General features: G+C 39.1%; 1 protein-coding gene across 1 annotated transcript; it reads left to right on the top strand.

Moving 5' to 3' along the window:
• The first annotated feature begins 66 nt into the window (after positions 1–66).
• On the top strand, positions 67–25263 carry DNAJB4 (DnaJ heat shock protein family (Hsp40) member B4). The gene is made up of 4 exons (XM_069862882.1): positions 67–133; positions 17081–17366; positions 19907–20481; positions 22044–25263. Exons 2-4 carry the CDS (start codon positions 17156–17158, stop codon positions 22275–22277), a joined length of 1020 nt encoding a protein of 339 aa, XP_069718983.1. The 5' UTR covers positions 67–133; positions 17081–17155; the 3' UTR covers positions 22278–25263.

Below are 25263 nucleotides of genomic sequence, written 5' to 3'. Positions count from 1 at the left end.
GCGCTGCGGGGCGGGCGCCGCGCAGAGCGTGTCTCGAGCGCGGGTTGGGGGAGGCGGTTGGTGCGCTGAGCGGCGGGCGCGGGGGCTGCTGGGACGGCGACGTTGGCGCGGGGGGCGGCTGAGGCGGCGGCGGGTGAGTGAGTGAGTGAGTGAGTGAGTGAGTGAATGCGTGAGGAACGGAGGGAGGGAGGGTCCCAGGGCAACCTGAGGCGCTGTGGGCTGGGGTTTGGCCGCTTAGGCTGCGCCTGGGGAGGCGGTGGGCGCGCTGGGGGCTCCGGTCGCGGTTCCCGGGCGGAGGGGGCGGCGCTGAGGGGGGGACATACACACAGGCCTTTCTCCCGTCTCAGCGCAGAGAGGCCCAGGGAGCGGGGGGGTGTTCTATGTTAGTGGCTGCCTGTGCTGTCGCTGCCTCCGCCGTGTGACGCAGGGCAGCTAGAGGAAGGAATAGAATTGTGGAATAGGTTGCGTTGAGGGAATCTCAAAGCCATCCTCCTGCTGTGGGACACCTCCCGCTGGCCCAGGTTGCTGAAATCCCATCCAACCTGGCCTTGAACACCTCCAGGGATGGCGTAGCTACGGCTTCCTTGGAGAACCTGTGCCAGTGCCTCACCACCCTTAACATGAAGAATTTCTTCCTAATGTCTAATCTAAATCTTTCGCTTCTAATTTAAAGATGTTCCTCTTCATCCTATTGTTCCATGCCTTTGTAAAAAGCCTCTTCCCAGCTTTCCTGGAGCCCCTTTCAGTCCTGGAAGCTGCTCTAAGGTCTTCCCAGAGCCTTCTCCTCTTCAGGCTGAACAAGCCCAACTCTGTCAGCCTGTCCCCATAGCAGAGGTGCTCCAGCCCTCGGATTGTCTTCGTGGTCACCTCTAGACCCCTTGCAACAGCTCTGTATCTTATGTAGGGGATTGCAGAACTGGCCACTGGCTTCAAGTGGAATCTCACGAGAGACTAGTAGAGGGGAACAATCTCCTCCCTCTCCTCGCTATCCACGCTTCTTTTGATGCAGCCCAAAAGAAGCTCCGTTTGCGGTTGAAAAGCTTTGGGGTCCGGTATTGCGGGCTGTGGGGAGGCAGAAGAGCCTCTCCAGGCCGGCCCCGAGCCCCGACAGAGGGCAGGGCCGGTGGGTGCGGCTTGTGTCTTGTCCCGTCCCTGATACAAGTAGTTGCTACTATGAAAACTGGATTATTTTTTACTTAAGCTTAAGTAGAGTTAAGTTTCTTTTAAATAATTGTATTTTTTGGAAGTTAGGCGTTTTTCTAGACGCTGTGTATTCTTTAGAGATATGATAACGTCTTGTGTTCAGTATGATCCAAGTTGAACAGATTTGTCTTTTTCTATAATCGCTTCTGTTTGCAGCCTTTCTCTTTCTCAAGTGCAAGGTCAGGCAGAGCTGGCTACAAAGCTCTAAATTAACAGGGTATTTGACTTTTGTGAAGCTCATAATAAAATTAGCCCTTGGAAGGTAATAGAATATGATAAGATTTCCCACTTAGACGCATATATAAATTTTCCCCAGAATCTGCTCTGTCCCAGCTCTTGTCTCTGCGCCATTGATGGGGATCACACCCTCTTGTTGCCCAGGCGTGATTAAAGGGTGCTTGCTTTCTAGAACTCCACAACGAGTCTTGGAGTTTATTTGCCGGCGTTTTCGGTATCGAGGGAAACAAAAAAATCTCCATTTGCGAGGGGAAAAGCCTTAGGGGAGGCGGGGGAGCCTCGCCGTCCCCGAGCCCCGGCGAGAGGCAGGGCCGGCGGGTGCGGCCTCTCCCGTCCCTTCCTGTCCCTTCATGTCCCAACGGCGTTCGGCTGGGCTTTGCCTGCCTCCTCCTGCAGCAGTTTTTTGTTGGGTGAAGATGATCGCTGCTGAAGAATTGGAGCTTTAATGTGGGCCCTGCTTAGGTCCTCTGACCTGGTGGGGATGGGCTGTCACGCCGAGCATGGATGACGGTGTTGCACAGACTTCACATCTAGACAAGGTCGTAAAATATCTACTTGGCTATCGTAGCAGTGGAGACTAGGTAATACTGAAGGGAATTCATGCTCTGCAGCTGCTTTCTGTACTGTTCTGAGGGGCTGCTTTGCAGTTATTCAACATTTATTTATATGCATTGAACTGCAGCTGTTTCACGGTCTCCTGGACTACATAAATATTATGCTTTTTTAAAACATATGTGCTTCTGAGCTGAAGTGTGGAAGGTCTCTTAAAAAATGAGTCTGTTTCTCTGCTGTCCGTACTTTTAATTAAGGAACTCCTCTTGGACTTAGTGTGACTAGGGGCTATGTACAGGGAGGGAGCAACTCCAGTTGAAATCTTGTAAGAGAATGCATCTTGCTGTCTTATCTTTAGGTTAGCCTTGTAGTTCCTTGCTGCTTTAAGAATTTACTGGTTTCTCATTGGTCCCTGAAGTTCTGGCTGTTTATAAATGGGATCGTTTTAGTAGACCTTAAGGCAGTGCTGCTGCTGAAGTCAGGTTATCCTGCATCTCATCTACATAATTCCACAAAAGGAAGCTGAACACGTGTGCTAGTTTTTTTTCATTCTGAAAGCTTTTGAAATAGTATTGCTCAAAAGTGTTTTAAGATTAATATATTGCACAAAATTGAAATTTCTACCTGCTTCTAGGCAGATAACAGTGTGTAGTTAAAACTGGGTGAAACTTGCTGCTGAGATACTTATGCTGAAAAAGCCTATTCATGAGAGTTGGCATATACTTTCCATTTAGGTAGCAGTGTTAACTGGGGAAGGAGAGAGCAAACCGGTTTGGAAAGTGGGAACTTCATTTTCATTCTTGACTCTGCTATTTCTAAACAATAATTTGACCTTAAACTATTTTATTTCCTTTGTTTTGCAGAATTTGGTTATGTATCTCGGCCTTGCTATGCAAATAAATAAATTGAGCAATATATCTTGAGTAATAGTAGCTGACTGTCACACGTTGAAGCTAGTACTGGCTACTGGCTATGTCTTTTATGACTCTTTGCTTATGAGATGATGTGGCGCAGCTACGTACTTTGTTTTTTATTGTTACAAAACAGGCTAATGAGTCTCTGCTAATTTCTGAGAGACAAACCAGTAGCTGATTATGTTTTTAAGCAGTTATAATGCCTTGGGCTAATAAAAACACTGTTGTCTGGTACTGTAAGTGTTCTAGTTGGGTTCATAAATGATAAAGGAATGCTAATTTTGGATTTTTTTATCAGTTTTAGGTAGTAGGCAACATAAGAGGTAAAAAAAATACAGTTTTAAAATGTCTGTCAGTATTTCTTTTGGAGATTGGAGGAAGGAGCCTTCCTTAAATGAACTTATTAGATGATGACATCTCTCATGGTTTTCAGGCCATAGTTTTTAATTTTTTAAGGTAATTATTGGACTGGAACATTCTAGTAGATGTAATTACTGAGAAACAGCTAGCTTAAATGAAAAAATGTGACAAGTCAGTAAACTTTGTAGTGTGGATTGTCACAGACTTAAGTAATGGAGAGTTCTGAGGGGGGAAAAAAAGATCCACAGAAAAAAATCACATTTCTATTTTTTTTGATCATATGTTGTGTATATGAAGGAATAGTTGCTTCTGCCAAAAGGTACGTAGGGTTTTTCATTGGGTTCAGGCATTGGAAAAGCATCTTTGTAAAAATGTGGAGCTGACTCAAATCATCTGCATAAGTTAAGATGCTTCAGTGTATGCTTGCACTGAATTCTGTTTGTTGGTTGGTTTTTTTCCCTTTAAAAATAGACTTCAGCTTTGGTCTGCGGTGATCAGACCAAAGGGTTATAGCAGTCCTCAAAGAAGTGGTTTGGTACTACAGATAATGACACCTCTCATGGGATCATAAACTAAAGGGTTACATTTCTTACCTAGTTGCCTCTGCAACATTCTGGGTATCTGTTTTGTTTACCTTTGCCTCAGTATCCTAAACATTTATATGGGAAAAATTATTATAGTTTTTAACTATCAGAGAAGGGTAACCTTTGTGATAGCTTTATATCTGCCCACTGTGCTTTCTGCAAGTCATTGCTGATGTGGTGAAATTTGCAATTCATTTGTGATTATTTCATCACTTTGGGAGGTTTCGATCAGCTGATCCAGATCCTGTCAGCTCCTGCACTGGCAAAGGGTATCCAGGATCAGCAACATTAATGGTAGAAAACTCCCTTAAGTAGCTACTTGGAGAAGATTCAATATGTGTTCTGTGACCAAACAGCAGTTGATCTGTCATGAGTTTTAATATTTACTACACATGCACCAAAGTAGTTGCAATTTTTGGATCTACAGTTTGGAGCTGTATTGGCGGGAAAACAATATTAAACAATAACCTAAGCTACCTACAAAATCTATGCAATGATCATAATTAAGTTCTCCTTTGAGAGAGATGAGGGTCAACGGGAACACTCTTAAGTACTGAAATAGTAAGATTACTGGGCAGAAATCACATACCCAGGATGATCCAAGGGATGGTCAGCTATGTCTTGCAGGTCAGCAAATACTCCTATTATGATTAATTCCAGACAAATGCAGAAGCATGGGTTGCTACTGAGGAATTGGAGGGCATAGGAAAAAGCATTTCTGGGAGCAAGTGGGAGTGTTGAAATGGAAGGACAGCCTGTGCTGCTGCAGCTGCTGCCACATCTGCTTTCATTCAGTGATGACAACACAGCTCTCATTTTGGCTTCTAGGAGGAGGGCAAGAGTCAATTTGCTCCCTAAACCAGGATCTGGTCCCCTGTATGCCAACATTTATAGAGTATGCTTCAAAAAACTCCATATCTTTGGGATATGTGGCTTACATTTGGTCATGCTGCTTTTCTTATGAAAAATGTTTTGCTCTAGTAAGTATTTCAAGAGAAGCGTGTAAATGTTGTAGGTTCTTTAAGGCATTTGTCTTGCGTATCTTGTGAATCTTGCTTCATGTGTACTTAATTTAAAGCTAGAAGTGGGTTGAAGCTGCTTGAAAAGAAATGTAGTAGTAAAACTTAAAAGGGAAGAAGGAGGTTTTGCCCCCAGGTTTCTGTTGAGGTCTATCAAAAAATTTGATTTTGACCTTGAGAACAGTTGAGCAGTAAAAGATGAACATGACATAGCCCCTGAAATTTTGACTAGCTTACAGAAGGCCTTCAGGTTATGTTGCGCCACCGTTGCATTAGGGTGTCACATATACAGAAGAATAAATGGAAAACATACATTTCATACATATAGTCGGTCTATGGAATGAGACAGTGGATCACCATATAGAATGAATGTAGTGCAAAAAGGCAGCTGGATAATATTAGTCAGCATGATAATGTGGTCATCAGTCTTGGCATTATACTTGTTCAAGGAAGTTGGATGTTTTTGTGTGGATGTCATGGGAAGGAAAGTTTTGAAAGCCCAGAGAATGTGTTTGCTGTCAGCATCTGCAAAACTCCTCCCAGATGGAGGAAAAAGTGTGAAAGGCCTTGTTTGAAATAAATCAGGTAATGGAGCTAGGCATATGAGTAGGGAGGGATTAAGAAGGGCAGAGATGAGAACTGAGGGACTTTTTAAGGGGAGAACAAGTAATTATTGCAGTGGTAGCTGAAGGGGGCAGAAGTGTCTACTGTGTCCCTCTATCAACACAGCACCAAAGAATGTGCATTCAAGTCCTCTTAATAAGTGTGTAAATATGTATATTGTTGAATTAAGGCAACAATGTTCAGCTAACATTTCTTTGTTAAATTGTGAGTCAGAACACCTTATTTTTGACTAAATTTTGCATATATCACAGAGTCAGATTAAAGTAAAACCCCTAGCATAGATAGGTAAATCTCTTCTGAGGGTAAGGAAGGAAAAATGGAGGGAGATGCCTTAGGAGTTCTAAATGACTAATCCCTTCAGTCCATAAGCCCATGATTATGACAAGCTCACCTAAATTGAAAATCCTCTTAAACTTCATTGTAAGGGTTACATGAATATTTTGGACGAAATAAATGTTTGCAGTGAAGCTTGTGGATGTGTAGGGACGGTTTTTCTTTATCGAATCAAAGAGGCACCTTAGAGGAAGCTGTAGTCCTAACTTCCACTTCACTATCTGTTGGTGGTTTAGAGTATCTTGGTGTAATCATCAAAAGTCCAGTTGTGTTTAAAAATGAGCCCTCAATAGCAGTGCTGCATATAGACTTGGAAAGGGATGGATGCTGCTGGATTGATCAGATATCATTCAAAAAAGTCAGTGTTGTGAATGGCATGATATGACTTGAACTGAAGAAAACAGGAGGTTCCTTAATTTTAGCTTAAACAAAAAAACAGGAACCTGCATACCTTTTGGCTATGGATTAGTGTTCTCCATAGAGCATACAGAGAGATCTTTTACTTCTTTTTACAGGTTCTTATTCATAATCTTGTTAGGATTATGTTCTGTGAATGTAATGTTTTCATTCAGTAGTCATGGAAACGATAAATTTATTCGTAGGTGTGTTGTAATTCATCACTGTTCTTTGGACTGTGTTTTTCAGAAGGGACGGGAATAAGGTTAGTAGGAAAATCTGTCACTTTCCACAGTGAAATGTCTTTCTAGGACTTACTACCATGGAAAGTTGTATCTTTATGAGTTTTGAGGGAAAACATTCACACTACTATAGAAATATTGTTGCTTTAGAACATGTAGACATTTTTCTACTTATTTTTTCATCTTCCCATGTTGCGTCTCCTTTAAGAAGGAATAAAATCAAGTAATTTCAGATACTAATTGCAGTGTAGGTCTATTGAACTGCCCTCTTCCATCTTCTTCTCCCCAAACTCTTCTAGATTCACTGAGGCAGGGTAAAACAGTGAAGAAGCCTGCTTTGAGCTGTAGGCTGTGGTTGAAACATTTGCAAGGCTAATGAGCAACTATTTTGACTTCTACAGCAGATTCTGATAAATATAGCTAGTGCTGCCTGTATTTCTATCTTCTGTAAATGAACAGATGTACATTCTTATTGTTTCAACTTAAATCAACTGAGTTTATGCAACGCTGACTTATGTTCTCTTTTCAGGTAAAACAGTTGTTCTGACATTCCCTTATCAAATTCCTGTCTTTATACAACAGTTCACAGCTTGTGTTTTCAGTCTTGCATGTAAAACTAGCTGTGTGAATTGGAGCAGCTGGGTGGGATTTTGACGAGTGCACTCTGGAAAAAGCATCCAGTGTGACCATCTCTTGTTGCTTATGTAAGAACAGTGTGATCACATGGCCACAGCAAAAATGTGTGCAGTTCCTTATTTGGTTATGCATTAATAACCTCTTCTTGTTTGAGTAGAACAGCAACTGAAAACAATACAGTGTAGCTGAGTCCCGTTTTCAAGTGGATTTATTTGTTTTGCGGTTCCTCCCTTCATCAAGATGGAGGAAAGAATTTGTTTTCTACTGGAAACTTAATTTCTGTCATAATTATGGGAAAAGAAAATCCCAGTGGAGTGTGGACAGGGATTCTGTAGGCAGCTTGCACCTACCCTTCCCCAATTTACATGTGACCCATGATCACCTTTATTCAGCTCTTCTCTTTACTAATGGCTTTTTCAGCTATGCCAGAAAAAATGAGTACTTTTGCAAGAAGAAGAATATGACCTGCAGACTGAAACGTGACTGAAATAGCAGCAGAACCCTTAATGAGCCTATTGGTCTTCAGTAGAAAGCAGCAGAGATCTTTGCTGTTAGGAAAGTATTCTGTGTTATATTCTACTAATTAATGTTCCAAACTGGCAGTGTGTTTGGGGTGTTATTTTGTTGGGGTTTTTGTTGTTGTTGTTGTTGTTTTAATAGAATGAATCCAAATACTTAAGTGCTAGGCTGAGAACCGTTGGAAGGAAGGACTTTAAGTTCAGATTAGGTCACGTATGAGTCATTCCAGTACTAAGTTCCCAGAGATTTTTAGCAAGAGCTAACCTGTAAGGGACTGTCTTTATTCTTTGGGTGCCCTGAATTCTTTACTGCTGTCTCCTTGCTTAGACAACAGCTTGTTAATTATATTTTTTTGTGGAAGAAACCCCTTAGCATTCCTTTGCTGTGAATAAAGGAATTGTTACCATAGATAAGGTAAACACCAATAAATTGATATAGTTGGTGGACACCTTCCCTTTTCTACAGGGGAGTGGCTACAAGAGGAGGTGCTGTGTGCTGTTTCTATTCAAACAGATACTAAATTAAGCCGTCTACCCATCCTAATGTTTCGTGGGTGATAAGGTAGTTGTGATAACTAGCTTTGTGTGGGATATTTAAGTAAATGTATTTAAAATGCCTTCAAAAGAGTCTTTATCTGTCACAGTTTCTTGAAGGAAAGTCAGGAAGGGTTATTGTGGAAACCAGCGCTATTTTTCCATTGTCCTTTTCCTGTTAATCAGTACATTGCACTACTATTAGGTCACGGGAGTTCTCCTACAACAGGATTTGTATAGTGGAAGGACTGGTAGGAAGCCAATCCCGGTTCCCAGGGTCTGAGCTGGCCGGCCTTATGTCCAGTCCCAGCCCAGAGCAAATGTTACTTAGGTTTGTGCCAGCTGGCCCCGGTCTGTGGGGCAGAAAATGCTGGACTGCAGGAGGAGCACCATGTTCTGTCTCTATACTTGTAGGGAGATTTCTGCCTCTTCTATGGAGCTGAATCCATCAGTGTTAGCATCAAATTAAGCCTTGTTTCTGTTGAAAATAGGAATACCAGAACATCTTTACAAGTGTTACTAAATACCTGTTTTTAAGAGATGTGTTTATTGTAAGCAGTAAGCAACATCCCTCTTTATTTTACTTAGATGTAAAACAATAAATATAGGCTTAATAATCGCTGCTTATTTTCCATGACATGTATAATAAACATCTCTGCAGGTAGGAGAATGAGGGTAGAGGGCTACACATTTCATGTTTTATTGCTGTCTCTGAATTGCCTGTAGAGAGCCTACAGGCAACTGATGCATAATTTCATGGGAAGCGGCGGAGACAGGAGAGAAAGGAGACAACACGGTTGCAAGTAGTACCCTGTATTGTAATTTCAAGTCAGTTTGTTCATTCTTTCCAACATAGGAGTGGCTGAATTGCATTACAATTGAGATTTTAATGAAAGTAACAAGGGTGCTTCTCTAGAGAATGCTGAACTGATTGTCCATCAAGCATTTGTTTAGCCCAGTAATTTGCATTCGAATGTGGCCTTAAGTAGAAGCTTCAGGGAAAGCTGGAATAAAGTAAAGGCTTGGTGGTCTTTTCCACTTTCCTAGCTTCCAAATAATTGCAGATCAGGAAATTCTTCCGAGTTTCAGTGGATCGCCTCTATGGTATTTTTTCAGTGTCCTACTGAAACAATTTTTGAGTTTACAGTATCCTTCGGCAGGAAATTCTATCACTTGTGGAGTGTCTTAATTTTATCGTTAAAACTGGCTTCTGCCTGTTTCCTGTAGTGGCTCTGGCTTCGATGGGAGTAAGCCATGAACAATTCATGTCTCCCTCCTTCCTCCATTATTTGTAGACCTCTGTGCCTTCTTCCTGTCTGTTTTACTGGCAGAAGAAATTCAAGCCTCCTCAGTTGTTCTCATGTGGAAATGCTTTCATATCTTTGGTCATCTTCTATGTGTAATCCTGTACCTGGTTTTGGGAACTTGAGGGGAATAGAACTGCACGATGTAACGGTGTAGTGGTACTGTTGATACTGTACTGTTTGTATGATAATATTGTTTTCTGTTTTTTTTTCCTCTGTTCCTGAGTAACTCCTACACTGCTGTCCTAAATCTGGGTTCTTCACCCTGCATGCAAAGAATTGGTATGATTTGTTGTATCTCAATTCTGTGTGTGGACTCGTTTGTTGTGCACTGGGTGAAGAAGCCAGATTTGGGACAACACTTTATTTGCTTTCTTTCCCTGGCTACCAAGCAATCCTGTGTTCTTTATGGCACTAATATGAATCTCTTTACCTCTTTTTACGCTGTATCTGTTTATGTGCTACGCTATTTGTACTGAGAAAAACATAATACAGAAGCCTGTGGAATATGTGTAAAACGCATGTATAACCAGTAAAATAATCCTCTGACAATACTGACAACGTATTCGAGGTCTGAGTATGTTAGCACTTGAGAGTCTGAAAGGCTTGTATTGCAGCAGCGTGTTGTTTCTTAAAACAGTTACCAGAAAGGCTGTAGAACTTGATACAATCAAATAAAAAGCAAGTAGTGTTGGAGGCAAACAGTCAACTATTACAGAACCTTAAACCGTTCATAATAGTAAACATCTTTGGTTGTTGTATAACCAGCATGGGAAGGTTTGCTGCATGGGAGAAACCTGACTGTACAATGTGATAAATGCATCATCAAGTCCAATTTTTTGTGCATTGGCTGTTTCAGGATGGATTTCTTCTGGTCTTGAAAAAATTCCTGAGTGATAGCAGTGAGAACCAGACAAAAATCCAGGCTTATTATATGTAGATCTGAAAAGAGACTTCACTGCTGGTTTTTTCTCCTTTCTTTACTCCAGATTGGTAACGTAAGAGTAAATTGTGCCGAACTTGTCGTTTTCTTGGAAGAAACAGAATTTAGCCTCATTATGAGTTTGATTTTTCTTTTTTTTGTAACAACAGTGAGAAGATATTTCTTCTAACTAACACTGTGCATTTTTCTGTGTAGATGTTTACAGAAGTTTGTATGGCAACAACGTCGTTAACTACTTGGAGTTAGTAACAGTGAGAGTGGTAAATAGGCGTAGTCAGTGATGTGAGGGAACCTGTTAAATGTTTTGCATGATTGGTGTTTTTCCCAACTGATCAATCTACTCGTTCTGAAGAGAAGAATCCTTTTACAGAAGTTCATGTAGGTGGGAAATGGAAAGGACACTGGATCTAAGTAAGGAGTTGCAAAGCCCTTGTGGAATCTGTATTCTTTCAGAAGAGGGAAACCTTAATCTGTAGATGAGAACACCGTGTGTGTGTGTGTGTGTGTGTGTGTGTGTTGCTCTAAGGTGTTTCCTTTTGTTTTTCGAAGAATTTGTCTGGAACTTGACAGAAGTCGGTAATCACACCATTGTGAAGCAAGGAGGAGTTAATTGTGTTTCCTCAATGTAGTACATAATAGCTGAGTCCGAACAACTTTGCTTGCAAGATGTTCCTTCCCTCTCAGAGGTGGAAAGTTAAATTTGGAAAATTCTTCCAAGTGTATTTTTGTTCTTCAGCTGTAGTAGAGACGGTGACTTAGCTGACAGGAATCAGGTATGAGAAAGCAATTCTTTAATATTAGACATGCAAGTTTCATATGTTGTGATGAAGGATTAGTGTGGCTGTGTGACTAATGTTCTAGGCATGTTTTTGAAGACCATTTTAAGCATGTATAATTTAAAATCTGCTTGATAGTTAGATCTTTAGATTTTCTTTTTCCTTCTTCTAGTATTTTGTGTAATTCCACATAGGTCATAGTATATATAATAGATTTTCTGAAGAGAAACCCCCCAACCCTAGAACTTAATATATATATTAAACAATACTAAGTTTTAATGTGCAAATATGGTGGACACTTCTAGTTGTGCGCATAATGTCTAGATCTTCTACTTACAAAAGTAACAAGAAAAATATAGATAATTTAAAAAAGTTATAACTGTGCCTGCTATCTTACCGTATTGGTCTTCCAAATAAAATTAAAGGCTGCATCAGTCACAGGCTTAAAAATTAATTTTGAAATTTCAGAAGTGGTAGCAGTATATCTGATTAATAGTAGTAAATGTTTTGAGATTTAACATTTAAAACTGAGCTGTAAGTTGGTGTCGACTCTGGAATGTATATTTGAAGTAAGCCTTCCCACAGGATACCATAAAAACACGTCCATGGGCCTGGCTAGCAGGAGCATAATTTCATGTATATTCTAGTAATATAAACATTTTGAAGCAGATACTGCCAATATAAGATAGAAAATATTTTGTATTTAATTGTCTTGGATAACTTTTATAGCTTGCTATTTGCTTTAGTATCTCTTCTTGAACCAAAAATACTCAGACCAGATCTTTCTGGACAATGCTGTTGACTTTTAAATATAGACAGTATAGCAGTAGTACTGGTTACACAGGGACTTGGATAGATCTCTGATGGGAGCCAGATATTTTTATAAAGCATGACTACACCTATCCCACTACAATTATTTCTTTTTTAATGTGTGAGGAAATAAAAAGTAAGGAAGTCTTGTTAATTTAAGCTTCAATTGTCAGTTAATTGCATTAAATTGCAATGTTCTGTGTTGCCTCAGGAAAGAAATTATGGTGCATGTAGTACACAAACTGGTAAATACTATGGGGTGCATTTCAATTTCAGTCTTTTACAAGTAGTGTCTCAAAGGCTCAGTGTGTGCAATATGAAAATACATGTGCCCAAGTACTCAAGTATCCTGTTTCATAAAGTTAATGTCACTGTCTGTAGCTTTGTAATTCTATTAATTGCTTGAAGTTTTTATGTGGTATTTCACTTGGGTGATTATTTAGATGTAAAATCAGTGCCAGAATCCTTATGCGTAGTGAGCTTCTTGGTTCCATTCCGGTAGCAACATGTTTTTGCAGAGAACTGAAGTAAAACCTTGATAAATTTGGATATTTACTTGAGTATGAAGTGTGTCACTAAAGGAAGCTTATAGTTTAGGTCTGTCCACTGATGAGAGAGACCTGTTATGCTCTGCAGGTTTCACTTTGCATTTTCTGTTAGATGTATTAAAAAAATACTTGTTGCTTCTGTTGTAAAATCTAAAATATATTTCCGTCCATGAGACCAGCTACTGTATGTTTCTGTAGTGAAAGTGTAGTGCATACGTGAATGAGGCTTGCTTTTGTACAGTCTTATTCACAGTCCAAAAGTATAACTGTAGCTCATCAACAACTACATAGATTTAAAGGTGGTAGGGAGAAAAGTCATTGTCTGTTTTTTTTTCTTGGAGAAAATAATGGTTGTTCTAGTAGGAAATTTTAATTTTGTGTATAGGTGTGCTTTTCTGAAACCATCGTAGACAAATGTCAAATTTATTATCTTTGTTAATATGGGTTTGCAAATATTATGCTGCTTAATTGTCAAAGAGCCTTTTCTGGGGAGAGATTTGGCTGCTCTGCCTTGACATTTACGTGCACATGTATATTTATAGTTGTGATCTGTCTGGTATTTGCCTTTGTGGTTTTGTGTGCTCTTTAACTTATTCTGTGATCTAGCCCTGTCTTTTTCAGGTTTGTTTCTGAGGTTTGATAGGTGAAAATGCAGAAGAAATGGCTTAATTAATGGAAATAATGAGCATTTTTTATTTAACGTCACATACTTCAGGGAATAATAACACAGTTCTGCTTAGAAGCTTTTCCTTAAAATAACCTTATACTGGTGCTAATTTATGATTAATCTGGAAATTGAGTTCAGTGTATCTGTTATTTGGAATGTTTCCTTGATTGTATCTTAATTTATTTCAGTTATTAAAGCTTCTTTTAAGAATGCAATGAATGCAGGGTTAATATTACCAATGAAGCTATTCTAAAGCCTGGAATTGGTATGACCTTGCTCCCACTGTTCTACCAGTGTTATGGTGTGTAGCACTTGTCCATGTACTTGTGAGTTAAACTATGATTGTTCAGAGAGATTAATAGGAAAGATATTTAAAAGCAAGAATTATTGTATTGAAATACTAACTCAAGTGGAGTAGTCAACTTAAGTCTCAGAAGTGAAAGCAAACTGCTGAACGATTTTCAGCTTCCTGGTGTTTATTTCATAAACATTTTTAGATAAAAAAAGTGTCTTGTATTGTGAAAGTGAATTTCGCTTTCTTGTTTTTGATCAAAGAACACAGAAAATCCTCTGTAGGTGAGTGGGTTTCTACTAGGCCAGTTCTATATGGTTTCAAAATTTTATTTGGTGTTCTGAGAATCTATAAAATATTTTAATAAATTGTGTATCTGTCTTTACAGTAATTGGAAACAGTTAAAGAAGCGTGGATTTTTTTTTCCCAGTCAGCTTTAATAAAGCTTGAACTAAGATTCCCATTGTATGTATGTATTTAATTTGGACTGGAACAAATAACACTGATGTAAGGAAGCACTGAACAAATACAGGCTGCTAACTTTCTCAGTTCATAATAACAGTACCTTAAAATAGCTTATAAGAATAGGAGAACGTGTCTGAAACCCTACTTGTTCCAAGGAAGTGGTTGACTAGTATCAAGTCTTGAGGAATACTACCCTAAAAGAACCTAAGTATTCTAGCACAATTCAGAAAATAATAGCAAAATGTACAGAATTTATTTGCAAATTAAACATGACATTTGGGATGATATATTTGTATCAAAGATGTGGTCTTTATTAGGTTTGTCTTGTAAATAAACAGCTGGATACAATCTGTGCTGTGCTTGACAGTTCAGTTCTTTAGCATAACAGCCACTAGAAGCTGGGTTGCAGGTCGGTATGATAAAAGGAAGGTCCTGAGGACAAAAAAAAAGGAACGTGCTTTCTGGAGGGAGGTGCTCCAGTTATCTTGTCAACTCTTAGAAGATATGAGATTCCAGACTGTAAATTAATTCTGACACAAAGATCTCCTTTAGGACAGGAAGTAGGAATAATGTGCATCTCACTCAATCTTAAATGCATTTTTAGGGGATAACTTACCCAATTAGGGCATAAATGGTCTTTTGTGCCAGAATAGCATGTTCTCCTCTGTAGGGAAAGGATGCCTGAACGCTTACTCACTGTGATAGTCAGCAAAAAGTTCCAATGTGACTTTTTTTTGTTGTTACCAGAATTTGTTTTCCGAGTTTTGACATTGGAAGGAAAGCAAATTATGATTTAAAAAGAAATCCTGACTATTTGGGGGTTTAATAAAACCTGGGAAATTAATTGCTGTGTTTTAAAATTCTGCTGTTTTCCTTGTGTATTCTTTCAATATTTAAAAGAAGTGGTAAGTGTTTAATATTCTCCAAGGGGAAAATTTTGTATACCTTGTTTTTTAAACTAACATTATGCACCCTTTACCCCTTTGACCAGAGGTTTTGAGAAATGTAGTGAAAAATACAATTTTGAAACTACTAGACTGAGCTCTTGCTGTTGTGACAGTGCAATTATATGATAACACAGTGACATAAATATTTTGTGGTCCTCAGACTGGTGGGAATGCTTCAAGTGATCTATGTAGTGACCCCACTGGGGGGGAGCGGGGTTGATCAAACCATACCAGGAAGGCACAGCTGAGCATAGCTCCTTGTATTGTAAGAGAATTTAAGTCTGCTCTGAATCTTATTCTGTCAATAGTGATGAAGTTTGTTTGCTGTTGTAGTTCAGAGTTATCATAACTGCTGGGTTTGGGAGGTGATTTGTCGTATTTGTAACCATATCTTAAGCGTGGTAAAGTTAAAACTGCTCGCTAGAACGTGTAAAGTAGCTTTTTAGGGAATTTTATTATATTTTGCATAAAATCAATTGAAGACTTGCTTTAACTCAAGCTACTGTACCTGCTGGAGAAAATGCTGAATTTAGGACATGGGTCTACCAGAATTTGTCTGAAATACTAGTAGTAAATTACCAGAAGCAGCACTTCTTTAAGAAAGATGAAAATGGTTATTGGTAGGAGACTAGTTTTATTGAGTGTGGAGTTTAGCAACAACTTCCCCTTTCAGCTGTAAAGTTAATTCATTCTGTAACCTTGTGGCTCCCAGTGTTCCAAAAATGCAAGTAAGGCCTGAGAGATTTGTTGGTAAGGGGAGCCAATTCCTTGTTTCAATATTCTTTTGCCTCTGCTACGTTTGAAACAACTACAGTTATGCAAAAGGTCTTGCTTTCTTAAATACTGTGGTGAAATCTCATCTTCATGCTGTTCTGTCTTCATCTTTCTTGCCTCTATTCTCAGGGCACTTTAAAAAGAAAATAATTAAGCAAATCTTGGATCCCATGTGGGAATCCTGTCAATTCTAGTGCAGAAATTGGAAACTAATAGATAAGATGTGAGCAATAAAGGGGTGACGCATGTTTGGTTTTTTAAGTCCCGAATATTTTTCTAGTACTGTCTGAAAAAGGAAAAAATTTCTGTCTCTCCTAATCTCTCCCCTTTTATGTTAGAGTGGGTTCTGAAAAGCAACTCCAAATACGATGCTCCTGAACCCAAAGGTTTGTGTTCTCTCATAGGTTATAGCTCTTACCTAAGAGCCAAAAGAAATCTTGCAGACTGAAACTTCATCCTATTCTGTCTGCAGAGCATGAGAAATACTTCAATAGTAAAATTTGCACTGTGTATTTTATGAAACAAATGTGTAAGAACTAGGTATTGTTCTGTTATTAATATCTCAGTAGAAGGAAGCTATTTGCTTGATATATTGGAATACTTGTGTAATAGTCTTGATACTGCCTCTTGTGTAGAAGGAGCAGGAGAGGAAGCCCAGTTTGGGTCTGCTTTGAGTGGATTAAGTTGTGGTAAACTTAGCGGCATATTTTGCTAAGTTTCATCTAATAGTACATGGCTGCAGTCAGCTTTGAGGGTGGCTTAGTTTTATTTTTTAAAGAAATGAAGTTATGCTTTCTGAAGCTTTGTAGTTAGCTGTAAAATACTTTGTAGTCATTGCTGGAAAGGGTACAAATCCATGTGGATATATTTGGAAAACAATTATATGTACAGCTGTCTCTATAGAAACTGTGAAGTAAAATGCTATAATTACTTCATATGAGCAACTGTGTTGCTGTTGGGGCAGTTATGTCTTTAGAGCTGACTGGATCAGCCCTGGCAGTGAAAGGTGCTGTATGACACTACAAAACCTTTAAACTTTCTAGCTGCTTGAGAAGGGAGCAAACAAATTCAGCATTTTCTATGTGTGTGTGAGAGCATGCGCATGCGTGAGAGAGAGAGAGAGTGAAAGCTGTGCAGGCTATTCAGCTAGGGCAGTCAGGGAAGTGACGTCCTGTATTATTTGTCGTTCTAGAAAGAGCGGAGACACGTACTGTAGATAGGAGGACTCTAAAGAGCACTTTGTTCATTCCACTGTGTGTAATTATTTATAAATGAGCAATGGGGGAAGGAATGAAATCCGGAGAAGCTGTCTAAGTGTTTCTTTAACGTATTAGAGAGTTCGTCGATTTGTTATAGTTGTTTGTTTCAATTTCCAATTAGATTTTTATTTTTCCTCCTCTAGTATCTCTACGTTGCTAAGACGCTGGACACTGCTTTCTTTATAGCACGGAAAATCTGAATTCCTCCAACACTCAGGATGGGAAAAGATTATTATTCTATCCTGGGAATTGAAAAAGGGGCTTCTGATGAGGACATCAAAAAGGCTTACAGAAAACAAGCGCTTAAATGGCATCCAGACAAGAACAAATCTCCCCAAGCAGAGGAAAAATTCAAAGAGATTGCAGAAGCTTACGAAGTGCTGAGTGATCCGAAAAAGAGAGACATTTATGATCAGTTTGGGGAGGAAGGTATGTACCTCTCTGTTGTACCCTGATCAGTTGCTTTTGTTATGTTGGATGAAGCAATATAAACATAGATGGTGCATGGTATGTGTTGATTTTAGGTGATATATTTGTATTGCTTGGAAATTTGACTCATCAGCTTTTTTTAATGGTAAAATGTATTACGGAGTTTTCATCTTGTATGACCCATAAATAGCTTTCTGGGATCTTTCTTGCTGCCTTCCCTTGCCCGAGCATTTTTGGAAGTGCAGTTGGAGAAGTGTATTCTTTTCTTAAAATTTATTAAACAGCGAGCTGCTTGATCTAAGCAGGACAATCCTGAGCAGAATCCCAGGTGTCCAGTCTGTAGTTGTCCTTGGCTTCTTGCCTGGAGAGGAAAGAATTTGGCTGATGTCATGAAATACCAGAACAATTTTTTAGCTTTAATTGTAAACAGTGATAACATGCCAAGAGAATGAAGCCTCAGAAATGTAATATTTATCCTAAAATGGTTATCTGGAGAGGAGGAGGGCTTTTTTTCATTTTTGACCAGCATAACTTCCAGCCTTATGATTAAGCAACAGACAAAGTCATTACCCTCCCCTTGCATGACTGGTGTCAGAAATTCCACATGAAATAATTACTTCCATTGTGACAAGCAGGGCCCCCTCACTCCTTGCCATTCACTCAGGGCCGTGTTTTTTACTAATATAAAGGAGGATAATAAAATAGCAGTACTTTGGGAAAAAAATGTGGGTTCTCATGAATGCATAATAACATTTGGTCCTCCTTTATTCGTAGGATGTCATACAATTGTTAACTTAGATTAGTGTAGAAGACCTTCAGCTGCTGCAGAGGCTGCAGGTTTTTTTGGTCTTTTGTTCCCTTGCTTATGTTCAGCGCTTTAGTACTATTACTGAAACAATCTAGGAAAAAAGAGTTTACAAAAATACCAAAGGCCTTTGTTGCTTCTTGGATCTTTTGCCCTTTTGCACTTCTTCCTTCTCTTTCTTCTCCCTCCCCTCCCCTCCTCCTCCATCCCCCCGATCTGTCATATCTACTCTGCAGTTTCATTAGTAATTTGGATTCCTGTGCAGCAGCTGATCTTAACTGTTTTCCCAAAATATCATTTTACACACTTTTACCTAAGAGCTTGAAGTAAAGCACAGAAAGCGATGCAGTCCTCGTATTGTATGCCTAAAGACAGAGGTTCAAATCCTAGATTTCTGTTTATGTGGGACATAGTATTAAAGCAAAGTATGAATTTCTAGGTTGGTCAATCTGGAAATACTTCCAGATGCCTCAGTTGCTCTCTGAGACTGTAGCTGGTAGTTGTGATGAAGAGGGGGTGGGCTGGGAGGAAGGAGGAAACCTCAGTGTTTCTGCAGCCAGGAACTTGATGTACCTTCTAATAACAATTCCAGGAGTTGTCCTTCTACTGTGGCAGATTGTATCCACCAAACTGGTTGTCTGCAGTTGACAACTCTGTAACAGAAGGATGTGCTACATGTTGCTGAGTGCTAAAAAATAGATTAAAATAACTGGATGTTTTAGAGACTTTTATTTCTAAACCGGCAGAAGAGTTTTAGGTTTTCATCTTAAAGGTTTGAGAAGGTATCCTGAGATTGTCAGTGCAGGAGGGGCTAATTATTATGAGGAAATACTTGGAGATAACCTGTTGGGAAAGAGTAATTTAAGAAAATTGATTTTAGCTGCATTTGAAATTAGAGATCAGGACATACAAGGGACTATCCTGTGAGAATTGTAAGGGCAGTCTTACCAGATAGACATGAGATGTAGATCTCTCCTTGTGGAAGGTGGAAGATAAAGAACAAAGCTATCTGAGAACATCCTGAATTTTTGCAGAGATCAAGATTTTTTTTTTTTTTTTTGTACCTGAATAGGTCATAGGGACTTCCAAACTATTTTTTATTTGTGGCTGGATTGAAAAGAGTTACCTGGTTCCTTACCTATTTGATATTATAAGAACACAAGCTGCAATAAATTTGGGATTCTAAGCTGAACATTAAGGAAGCATATGACTGCTTGTCTATTAGTATATTGCCTTTTACTGAAAATGAATTGCAGGAAAACAGAAGTAAAGAGAATTAATACTGGGATAAAGCTGAGCTATGGAGGCTATGGAAAGTGTTGCATATTTATACTGCATAGTTTTCCCCAGAAGTGATCTTGAAGATGGATGTGGCTGCAATACGCTTTGCAGAACAAGAAAAATCAGATCAAGCAGACGTGTCTTCTGTTTTAAGATACCAATTGTTTGGATAACTGGCTTCAGTCATTTGAAATAGAATTGGCAGTGTCAGAATATTTGTTGTTCTTAAGTAGAAGTCATTGTAGAACTTCAGTAACTTTGTTGCTGTTCAAGCTATAGAATTATTAGTTGGTACTGCCTAGTCTTTTAGCGAGTCATTGAAAAGGAGAACTTTCACACTACTGCAAAGACCCGGTTGACTCATCAGTTCTGATATCATTGCACTCTACAATAGAAAAGCTTATACTAATATTCAGTTGTGGTTTGTTCGGTTTTTTTTACTGTGCTTATTTAGGTCTGAAAGGAGGAGCTGGAGGACCTGATGGACAGGGTGGTACCTTCCGGTACTCCTTCCATGGTGACCCACATGCTACATTTGCAGCTTTCTTTGGTGGCACGAATCCTTTTGAGATCTTCTTTGGAAGGAGGATGCCTGGTGGCAGAGACACTGAAGACATGGAAGTGGATGGTGATCCATTTGGATCCTTCACTAGTTTTAGTATGAATGGTTTTCCAAGGGAAAGGAATACAGTTGGTAGCCAGTTGCGTCGTAAACAAGATCCCCCCGTAATCCATGAACTTAAAGTGTCATTGGAAGAGATTTACCATGGCTGCACAAAAAGGATGAGGATTTCACGTAAAAGGCTCAACCCAGATGGTAGAAGTGTCCGAACAGAAGACAAAATTCTTACTATTGAGATAAAAAGAGGATGGAAAGAAGGCACCAAAATCACTTTTCCAAAAGAAGGCGATGAAACACCCAACACAATTCCAGCTGATATTGTTTTTATCATTAAAGATAAACCTCACACTCACTTCAAGAGGGATGGATCAAATATTGTCTATCCTGTTAAGATCAGCCTGAGGGAGGTAAGTTTCTCTTCTGGCAGAACTCTACATGTTTAAACCTATCTCAGTGTGTTACACTGGCTGCTCTGCAAAAGCTGCTTGGCAGCAGTGAAGTTGTGTTTTGTTTTTAAAAATAGTTGCACTATTGTAAAGTCAAAATGTGCTTTATTTATAATGGACGGATTGGCTAGTTTGATATAAACAGGATATTACTTCAGACTCTTTACTGCAGAGGTGGAAGAGAATGAGGGTGGAAGGGTAAGGATAAAGGTTGACGTGGCTTAAATCTTCATACTTTATCTTTCTAGCTAAATGGATAATAGGCTGAAGTAAGAAACACAGTTAACAAATGCATCCAATATAGCATGCTCCTTACTTCTGTGATGCAAGAGCTACTTCTGCAGGACAAAGTAGAAATGTCTTAGATATTTTCACTGCCAACAAACTCTAAGTCTGCCTTTTTATGTCATAAGTTATTTCAGTGTGATCTCAAAGTATGTAGAGATTGATTTCATGAGGATAAATTATTGTGAACAGGTGTTAAAGGAGCTATATATAACAGCAACAATGGTATAGCTTTTTAAAATTCCGTTCTAAGTCAAAGCACTTTGCTTTGCAAAAGGAAAAACTGAAAAGACAACTGAGCAAAGTTATTTAAGGGTCTGAAGTCTTGGTTTAGTAGTCGTTTAAAAGATAATGTAGCTGAATATGTGGGGTTTTTCTTATTTAGTATTAGAGAAATAATCTCTTGCTTGCATTGTAAGCTCTTTATGTACATTATGAGCTACCTTCAGAAACAATATTTAATTAAAAATACAGCTGAAGTGAGGTGAAGCACCTGAAATGGGACAAGGAAGAGAGAAAAGACAATATTTAGTGTTGATGTGGGTAATATAGTTCCTTTATAGATCAAAGACTATGTAAGCTCGTTGCATTGTTATGAAAAGTGTCGTGTGCTGAATCAGGGAAAGCTGGCGGAATAAAAATGTTATCAGAGATCCTAGTAATGAAAAGAAACGAATGGATAAAGTAGGAAAAAGTCTGTGATGTTTTAGTTTTGGTGCATCAAAATAGTTTGATTTTCTTTGAGCATCACGAATGCTTCCCTAAGACAGCTGTGAAATTTGATACTCATTTGCTTATGGACACTTAGACGTTCTGCAAGTTCATATATGTTGATAGCATATTAGAGTAAACTCCTGTGCAGTGTGAACAAACAAAAATGGAACAGGACTCTGAATTTCCAGTGGAAAATGAGGAGCTGGACATCTCCAGAGAAGCATGAGTGAATAGTTTAGTCTGTGCTCAACTACCTTATTACTTGATAACATTTTTGAAGCCATGTATAAGCTCATTCACCCTCCAGTGGCCACTGCACAAGGCTGGAGAATTCTGTGGCATTCAATGTTAAATAGAAGCCCTCCCTTTTTAGGAGAGGAACGGTCTATTTGAATTTTGATATTTCAGTAGTGCGCAGTGGAAATACTGTTCAGCATGCTAGTCTTGTCTAAATAATCCAAATTCATTTGTACGTACAAGTAAAGTTCTGACCAATTTCTTTTTCTCATGTAATTTTTCTTTAGGCTTTGTGTGGCATCTCTATGAATGTGCCAACGATAGAAGGAAGAAACATCCCCATGACAGTAAATGAAGTGGTAAAGCCTGGGATGAGAAGAAGAATTATAGGATATGGTTTGCCATTTCCTAAAAATCCTGATCAGCGTGGAGACTTAATAATAGAGTTTGAGGTAATTTTCCCAGATAGCATTTCTCCGGCATCAAAAGAAGTACTGAGGAGAAATCTTCCAGTTTCATAAAACAAAGACTGTCTGTCAACTGTTTAAATAGGACACTGGAAATGCAGAAGACTGGCAAGTCTGTGCTGTCAAAGTGCAATCTGTAACAACTAGTGGAATATATGTTTTTTTTTCATTTGTGGGATGGGTGGGCGGGGGGGAGGAGTACTGTAATGCTGCATGAGAAGAAAAGAGTTAAGTACAAGTCATACAGGTGACTCCTGCAGTAAAATTTACAGGGAAAACCACTGATTTTACTTTACATCTTCCTAATCAGAAAAAGTTCATTCATTATTTTACTTAATGAAAAGCGTAGTCAGTTTTTACAAAGTCAGTGCGTATTTCTGATAACAGTACTTGAGCCTCCAAGTACTTTATTTCTTATATACCTACCGTATCTATAACATTACTCATTTATACAGAAATTGGAGATAGAAGTAGAAATAGATGAATTATAAATATTTTAGAGCAAAACATGAAAGATATTTTAATATGTTGCCTTCCACTGCACAAGCATAGACTGGGAAAATCAGTTTGGGCTCCTGAACTGCCCCCCAGTGGAATGAAAGCATTTTCTTTATTGCCCCAGAATGTGTGAGGGCTGTATTGCCAATCTAACAAAGGACACGTGGCTTGAGAAGCAGGAGTAGCCATTCACTGTGGAATCATTCCTCAGCCTTCAGGGAGGACAGCAAGAAAGTATTCTACAAGCACATAAACAGCAAATGGTGAACCTGCTGTCGAACGGGACAGGGAAATGGTAGAGAAACTACATGGAGGAGGATGAGGTAATTGATGCCTTATTGCATCAGTCTCTATCAGTAAAACAAGATGTCAGGAATTCCAGCCCCTGACACCACAGGGGAAGTATGGAACCCCTCGGTATTGGAGAACCATATTAAGGTGCACTTAAACTGAAAGTCTGTGAGCCTGGCAAGTTGCCCCCCTAGTGCTGAGGGAGCTGGCTAATGCCATTGCATATCCCCCCTGGAGACCGTGAGGTGTTCCAGTAGATTGGAAAAGTGCAAATATCCCTCCTGTTTTCAGAAAAGGAAGATTTGTGAAGGTGATGGAGGGAAATCCTCCTGAAAAGCATTTCCAGACATATAAAGGACAAGAAGGTGGTCAGGAGTAGTAAGCATAGATTTACCAAGGGGAGTCAGGTTTTTCTCAGTAGCTCTCACTGGCAGGACTAAGAGGCAGTAAACTAAAACACAGGATTAGATCTCAGTGGTAGGAAACACCTTTTTACTGTGAGGCTGTCAAAGACTGGAGCAGGTTGCCCAGGGAGGCTGAGGAGTTGCCATCCCTGGAAGAACTCAAAACCTGTCTGGACATGGTTCTGGGCTGCCTGCTCTAGGTGACCGTGCCTGAGCGAGGGCGTTGCGCTGAGTGATTCCAGCGGGTTCCTTCCAATGTAAATGATTTGTGAACGTGGACTTAGCACTCTCTAGTGAAAAGTGCTATGGGCCATGTTCTGCAAACGAGGCTTATTCCAAAGAGGGGTGGTACTGATGTGGCAGCTTGAATTGCTAGGGAGTAGGTCTATGCTTCAGTGGAAAGGTGCAGAAACAACACTAGAAGCATTTGGCTAGTGCAGATTATCTAAAGGTCTTGCTGATCTCAAGTAGTAATTTTTTCGAAGACTGAACTTTACTCCCATGAAGAAGGAAAAGCCCACGTCCGAGATAAAGGAAAGTGTTTAAGACACAAAATGGCATAGGAGTTGCCCATAAACTTTCATACGCTTGAGTTGGGTCTTTTTTGAATACAAACATGTCTTTAGAGTTAAAAGGTTCACAGGGAAGTAGACAGCCCTCTGTTATAGTCTAGTTTTATAATACAGTAATAGGGCTGGTTCCCTTGATTGCAGCATGATTTTGTTGGTGAAAGAAATGCCTTGCAGGCATGCTTTATTACTTGAGTTTAAAACCATAATACAGTGCTTTAAGAACACTTTCAGAGGTTTATTTGATTTGTTGTTGGGTTTTTCTTCCCTTTTTTTCATAGGAAAATACGTAAGATTTGCTGTCAGCCTTTTGCCTGTGGAAATTTTGTAGTTACCTGCTCTGTTAGGTAGCTTAAGAAATAGCATTGTTATCTTCATATATGTGATTTCCTGCGGGAAAGTAAAGCATATAGAAGTTGGGATTTAATTTACAATAACTTCTAAATGAGCACAAGAAGAATCCCATTTCTGTTACTGAAAGGAACAGAACTTCTGGGAGATGCTGTTTGTGTCTGGTCTTCAACTGCAGAACTCTTCATACACTGTCAGTTTGTAGTCATAAATCTACAATGAACTAAACAATAGCTGGAGCAGTATTACAAAGGGGAAAAAACCTGCTGCTTAGTGCTTACATGTATTGTTAATGCTGTATATTGTCTGTTAAAAAAAAATCCCATTTTGGTATGTTCCATATTGCGTTTCTTAATGTGGTTTTTAAGTAAAAAGTGTAAAGTTGGTTTTTAACTTTCTCTTATCTTTTGTTATGATGGCAAGTGCTAGAAGCTACACAACTTTAAAAGCATATCCTAAAATATCTGTTTGTCAATTTAAAAGCTAATGGAATTGAGCATTTTGTAATCCAGGATCTTGTAACTATAGTCCAACTTGTAAAAAGTCACAGCAAGTAAGACTATTTTTTTTGTAACCATCTTCAGGCAAGAGGAGTAGTATTAAATTGAGGAATTGCAGTATCTTGTGTATTTAGAGGTGTATATATATATGTATGTATAGCGAACTAAACTTTTCCAACTGTTTTCATGCTCAAAATGCAGAATATAGGACTGGTATGAAATGCTTGTATTTCTTTTCTTATGGAGGGGTAACAAAGTATGTATTTCGGAAAAGAGCATGTGGAATTATTCCAAACTGTAAGAGGGAGCATTAATATCTATGTAATCCAGGATTCACAGAAGTTAATATTTTTCTAATCAAAAAAATGTCCTTAAAAGCTGTGTTTTAAAACTCATTTGATTATTTAATAAAGGCTACTTGGAAGAA

This window comes from Phaenicophaeus curvirostris, chromosome 8, assembly GCF_032191515.1.
Source record: "Phaenicophaeus curvirostris isolate KB17595 chromosome 8, BPBGC_Pcur_1.0, whole genome shotgun sequence".
Lineage (NCBI taxonomy): Eukaryota > Metazoa > Chordata > Aves > Cuculiformes > Cuculidae > Phaenicophaeus > Phaenicophaeus curvirostris.
Note: the sequence above shows the minus strand (reverse complement) of the source record. Positions and strands in the feature narration are given on the sequence as shown.